Raw genomic sequence first — 6,000 nt, 5'->3', positions numbered from 1 at the left:
ACAACTCGCCGTTGGCCGTGTCGTAGTAGGTGACCGAGTTGACCAGTTCCTCGTTATTGTTATAGTAGTGCATGGCCTCATCCATGGGGACGGGAAGTGAAATGGTTGAGGGATCTGCATCGGAAATGGGTACCATCATGGTTGTTGGGTCAGAAGTTATTGGAACGGACACGGCCAACACAGCTGGATAGGCCGTAATTGTTGCCGGCGGAGTGGAGGTGGCGGCGGCCGATGGATAGGTGGCGACTGGGAAGTAGACCGGCACTAGGTAGTCGGAGGAGTTGGATTGGGATAATATCTGGTCGTAGCTATTCTGGTGGCCTACGACGGGCGGTGGTTCGTACTGAATCTGCTGAATCTGCTGGTGCAGTTGCTCTGGTTGTTCTTGTTGGGGCTGTGGCGAGTGCCATTGCCTACGGGATGCGGCTGGCTGGGGAATCGGCTGCAAATCGGCAATGGCAGCATGAACACTTCACCTGTGAGATGCAGCTAATATCGTGTAAAGAAATTAATGGCGTTTTTAGATAAATTTCTGTGCATGGTTATATGGATGCGGTTTTTGAGATCGTGTTGTTCTATTTGATCTACCTCTGTGCGCCATGTGGTGGAAGCCACCACCGCCACCGCCTCCATTGCCGCCGCCGCCTCCACCACCGCCGCCACCACCACCGCCGCCGCCTCCATGGATGGGCATGCCCATGCCCATGCCCATTCCCATGTTCACGCCCATGCCCATGTTCATGCCCATCGGGTGCATTTGCTGCATGTGGTGTGGATGCGGACCACCCATGTTGTGGTGGTGATTGTTGTTGTTGTTGTTGTGGTTGTTGTTGTTATGATGGTGGTTATTGTGGTGATTGTTGTTGTGGTTGTTGGGATGGTGGTGCTGCATGTGGTGCAGCGGCGGATGGTGATGCGGATGCTGGTGCGGATGCTGTTGCTGATGGTGATGTGGCGGCATATGCGGATTATGGTGGTTGTTGTGATGGTGGTTATTGTGGTGATGCGGCGGCTGCATTGGTCCACCGGGACCCATGTGCGGCGGGCCACCGCCTCCACCACCGTTGCCACCTCCGATCTGGGACATAAACTGGGCCGCCTTGGCCTTGCCATGCTCCTCCGCGAGTCGCACCCAGATTGGCTGCGATCCGCCCTCCGGCACCGTGTTGTTCAAAGCCTTGATCGCCTCCTGAGCCTCCTCGCGCTTGTTGTAGCTGCAAGTGAGAGATAATAGTTTTAGAATGGGAAACTAACTTAAGAGTCTGAGTAATTGTAGGTTGAAAGTAAACAAGACTATACTTTGATTCACATTGGAATAAAAATCACTTCGGTATGTGAAACTACATATCGATCATATACTAGAAGAAAAACTATTTTTGCTTTATTGATGCAGAACAGAAAGTGTATATATTTCATCATCATACACAGAGTATGAGAAATGCAAAAGTTGTGATCGCTTTTCTAGAAGACACGCGACATCTTTAAATGCGTTGATCTCGAAATTCTCTTCTATGAGATAGGTCACTCTTCTAGTGATATTTAAAATTGAGTTGCAATCTAGTTTTTTAAAAGATTTCTTAATCTGGTTCTTGATTTGGTACACAAATTTAAACAACACTAGCCGGATCTGAAATATAATAACAATATTGCCACACTGAGACCCTTTTTTTCCTCGTCATGGTAAACAAAAAGTAGGTTTTAAACGTAAAAAAAGTATGAAATGTTTCAATTTAAAACCAACTTATTCAGCACTTATAACTAGAAGTAGTTTTTAAAACCAAAAAACCGTACGCGAACTCGAAGGTTTGACCCTACTCTTAATTAATAATAATTTATTGGCATCACAATGTTTTTAATCAAAATACTTTGTATCTCATTGTTTTTTTTAAGATTATAATCGCTTAATAAGCACAGCAAAAAGTTGCAACGTTGCACTAGTTTAAATGTTACTATTCTATACCACTTATATTTTTACACTGAAACTACTTCACAAGCAAATCGGAAAGCGCACTTTTGTTGGATGAACACAGATTTTAATCAAAACAGGTGATCCGGAAATCAAAGTGTAATTTTCCTGCATAAATCTGGGCCAACCTGGATGCTAAATCGGAAACGTTGACCTATTTTTCGATCATCTCGCACCTCGTATCCCATTTCCCGATTCCCGTATCCATACTCACCGCACAAAAGCAACGCCACGCGGGCGTCCAGTGAGCTTGTCCCTCAGGATGTTACGCTGGACAATCAGGCCGAAGGGCGAGAAGATGCGGTCGAGCATGTCGTCGTTGATGTTCCGCGAAAGGTTGATGACGTACAGATTGGTATCCTTGATGGACTGCCCACCAGGTCGGGCATACGAGACCTGTGGGCGGGTAGCAACAAATACAAAAAAGAGGGTCATACACGGGCATACGAAGGGGATGCAAACGAACCCACCTTTAATCGCTTGTTGCGCACATAGAAGCCGTTCAGCTTCTGGATGGCGTCCTCCGAGTCCGACTCCGTTTTGTAGTCCACGAAGCCGTAGCCGAAACTATATCCGGTCTGCTCCGTGGGCGTTCATGGAAGAGGAAATAGGTGGAAGAGGAGAGGCGTGGGTGAGCATCCAGATTCGTGTGTATGCAACGTGCGACAGGGATGGCACCTGTGACGTGCAGTTCACCCAGGCCTGGTAACCCATGGCAACCAGCCCACCTGGAAAACCAGGGGACCTGGTGACCGAATCCCCAGGTGAACCCGAGCTCTTACCTTAAAGTCGCGCATTATCTTGCAGGTGTTGATGGGCCCGCAGCCGCTGAAAAGGTTGTACAGCTCCCGATCGGTCATGTCCTGGGGCAAGTAGTTGATGATCAGATTGGTGGCACTGGTGCGGTCCATTTGCTGCTGCTGCTGCTGTTGTTGCTGCTGCTGCTGCTGCTGGCCGGAGCTGTTATTGCCGTCGTTACCCTGGCCATTGTTCTGCTCCTCATCACCGGACTGCTCCTGGTTATCGCCATCGTTGTTCCCATCACCGTCACCGTCCTCCTGCTGCATGTTGCCATTGCTGTCCTCGTCCTCGTCGGTGCCCTCATCACGGCCCACATTGTCGGCGGACTCCTGCAGGGGGGAAAAAGATATCGGATATTAAAACCAGGACATGAAAATCAGGGCTTTTAGGCCAGAAAACGCACCTCCAAGTCGGATGACTGCTCGTTGTCGTGTTCCTGGCCCTGCATATTCTCCGAATTGGACATCTCCTGCGATTTCAGCCTTCAGTAGCTTCTGTTTATCTGGAGTTTTAGTTTTAATGCGTTTTTGCGTCGCAGTTCGCGCCACAAGCTGCAACGATAGAAAGAGAGGGCAAATCAATTAGCTGTTAGGCTGCAGAAGTCAATTTTAGAAGTTTCGTGCGAGCTGAAGACCGTGTTGCGCGACTGCAGGATGCGGATTGAGCGCAGCTCTGGACTCAGGAGCTCAGGAGCCCAGGACTCCGGACTCGGGACTCCCGGAACTGCAGCGCGCTCCTCTCGGCAAAAGCCGAATATTTGTGTGTACATCTCGGGGCAGCCGAGTGGCCTAGGAGAGCGAGCGGGATGGCGCGAGATTAGCTGGAAAGTGGATGCACCGCGTTGCACCGACGACGTCGTCGACGACGACGACTACGACGACGACCCCTGCTGGGCGCCCGGGAATTTTGTGTCCCGGGAAAACCCAGTGCAGGCCAAGGGCTCCCTGCTCCCTGCAAAACTAAAATAAACAACAAAAAAAAAAACAACGCTACTGGAAGCAAAAAAAAAACGATACCAACACGAAGTGCACTCATACATGCGCACTCGCACAAACACGCACGCATACACGTACACGGGCAGCAGTGTGTCAGTGTTAGTTGGCTTGGGGCACCATGCAGGCTGAAAAAAAAGCAACACGGAAAATGCGTGGAAAACGCGGCGACCGCACGGGAAAACCACCGGGGACCACGGAAAACTCTTGGCGCACCACGGCAAACGCACAATACTCACTTTTCAGCAAACAGCTTCACTAACTGCACCGGAAAACAGCGGTTTTTGTGCACTTTTCCTCAAGAAACGCTAATGCGGCAGAGGTGGAGAATCAGCGATGGACCTATCGATGCTGCGATGATTTTTCTTCAGCACCACACATCGATTGGCTTTGCGGCTATCGATATTTGGCAGTGCCAGTAGAATACACTGCACAGAAATGACTTTGAATTTCCCTTTGAAATTTTGAATTGGGATATATTGTACCAGGAGGACCATTTCAAAAAACAAAATTTTTGAATAATAATATAAAATGTGTGTTTAAGGCTATTATATTTGTTTTTATTTATATTTATTTTGTACTGGTTTTATTATAATAGATAACTTAATAAAACAGTTACAGGCAGTCTTTAAAGTCCTTATATAATTGCTCGTGCATATTTTTCATCTCAATCAAATACGGTAAGAAGACTGGGTTAAGACCAACTTGTGGTTCGGCGGACATTTCATTTATGATAATATCTAACCTGTCCATCAACACCTGTTGTTCTTTGAACATTGAATTCAATGAGATTTTATTTGGTGAATTTGATTTTAATTCAATACCTCCTTTGGTTGGCGACATTGATTCAAATTTAATATCTTGTTTAATTGGCGAAATTGATTCAACTTTAATTTTTTTTTTAATTGGTGAAGTGGATTTTAGTTTAATGTCTCCTGTTTTCGGGTTCAGGTTTTTGGTGAATTCCGTCTTAATTTCAAGGAGAACATTCTTAATTGGTGAATTTGATTTTAATTCAATACCTCCTTTGATTGGCGACATTGATTCAAATTTAATATCTTGTTTAATTGGCGAAATTGATTCAACTTTAATTTTTTTTTTAATTGATGGAGTGGATTTTAGTTTAATGCCTCCTGTTTTCGGGTTCAGCTTTTTAGCGAATTCCGTCTTAGTTTCAAGGAGAACATTCTTTGTTTTCGTAAAGACGTCGTTAATAAAGTATTTATGTTCAATTTGCATTCCTCGAACGGCATGTTGAACTTGACTCTCTCCTGCGAAAAATTGATCCCACAGCAGTTCCAGTTTAGTTAGGCGCTCCTTATAATATCCAGGTTTCGATTTTCTTCCCCTGGAGTCTTTTTTGTAATTTCGAATGATGCTCTGAATCCGTTCACCCAGTTCCAGTTGATCTGCCAGCAAGGAATTAATGCTTGAAGAGTCCATTTTGAGCTGACCAAATTTGCACTGCGCTAAAATAGAAATAATAAACTAAATGAGTTCACAACAAAGGATATCTTTGTACTGAAATTATTGGGATGAAAGGAGGTTTATATATTCGCTTTTTGAATTTTTTTTAAAGAGGTTTAGGTAAGTAAAATAAGGAGGTAACATTGGTCAGGTAAGTCGTATTACCTGGTTTAACATGCAGATGGGAAACAAGTATGGGGATTTATGACGGTTTTAGAGGTCCAGGTGTAGGTGATCCAAATGATAAAGTAATGATAATTTTAGGTACGCTCTTTAATTTGGGAAAATGTGCTTGCAGATGCACATCCGCATTGCAGTGCAATTCAAAGGAAAAGGATTTTTTAGCGCTTTACTGCAGACACGAGAAGATTGTAGAACGAGCTTTTGAAACACTCGACCAGTATATATGCGGCATATTTAGGGAATTTTCTTAGTTTTACAAGGTGGTCACACCACACCACTCACGTTGCAAAAATATTCCCCTTTAATTTAAGTATGGGGTTTCATGACGGTTTTAGAGGTCCAGGTGTAGGTGATCCAAATGATAAAGTAATGATAATTTTAGGTACGCTCTTTAATTTGGAAAAATTCGCTTGCAGATGCACATCCGCATTGCAGTGCAATTCAAAGGAAAAGAATTTTTTAGCGCTTTACTGCAGACACGAGAAGATTCTAGAACGAGCTTTTGAAACAGTTGACCAGTATATATGCGGCAAATTTAGGGAATTTTCTTAGTTTTACAAGGTGGTCACACCACACCACTCACGTTGCAAA

General features: G+C 45.1%; 1 protein-coding gene and 1 non-coding gene across 4 annotated transcripts; both read right to left on the bottom strand.

The window, feature by feature from the left end:
• Window positions 1–321: 321 nt before the first annotated feature.
• Window positions 322–4,152, bottom strand: ssx (sister-of-Sex-lethal). Of its 2 annotated transcripts, XM_065868236.2 has the most exons (7): window positions 3,999–4,152; window positions 3,171–3,318; window positions 2,749–3,096; window positions 2,437–2,544; window positions 2,181–2,362; window positions 589–1,214; window positions 322–476 (listed from the first exon to the last, which is right to left on the bottom strand). In XM_065868236.2, exons 2-7 carry the CDS (start codon window positions 3,231–3,233, stop codon window positions 322–324), a joined length of 1,482 nt encoding a protein of 493 aa, XP_065724308.2. In that variant the 5' UTR covers window positions 3,234–3,318; window positions 3,999–4,152. The 2 variants fall into 2 exon arrangements, with proteins under 2 accessions (XP_065724308.2, XP_016938752.2); XM_017083263.4 differs by lacking the exon at window positions 322–476 and having other exon boundaries at window positions 519–1,214.
• Window positions 4,153–4,297: 145 nt separating this feature from the next.
• On the bottom strand, window positions 4,298–5,829 carry LOC108016531 (uncharacterized). Of its 2 annotated transcripts, none has more exons than XR_011604692.1 (2): window positions 5,692–5,829; window positions 4,298–5,228 (listed from the first exon to the last, which is right to left on the bottom strand). It is a non-coding gene; the product is annotated as an uncharacterized protein (transcript). The 2 variants fall into 2 exon arrangements; XR_011604693.1 differs by lacking the exon at window positions 5,692–5,829 and adding an exon at window positions 5,392–5,676.
• Window positions 5,830–6,000: the final 171 nt, after the last annotated feature.

Source organism: Drosophila suzukii, chromosome X (genome assembly GCF_043229965.1).
Source record: "Drosophila suzukii chromosome X, CBGP_Dsuzu_IsoJpt1.0, whole genome shotgun sequence".
In the NCBI taxonomy this organism is placed as follows: domain Eukaryota; kingdom Metazoa; phylum Arthropoda; class Insecta; order Diptera; family Drosophilidae; genus Drosophila; species Drosophila suzukii.
This window is presented reverse-complemented; position numbering and strand designations above follow the sequence as displayed.

Excerpts from the sequence above, each read along its gene's own strand:
- ssx (XM_065868236.2), bottom strand. The coding sequence starts at position 3,233 with ATGTCCAATTCGGAGAATATGCAGGGCCAGGAACACGACAACGAGCAG. Across the intron at positions 2,545-2,748 it reads AGATAATGCGCGACTTTAAG|ACCGGATATAGTTTCGGCTA; the intron begins GTAAGAGCTCGG and ends CCCACGGAGCAG. Across the intron at positions 477-588 it reads CCACCACATGGCGCACAGAG|GTGAAGTGTTCATGCTGCCA; the intron begins GTAGATCAAATA and ends TGCATCTCACAG.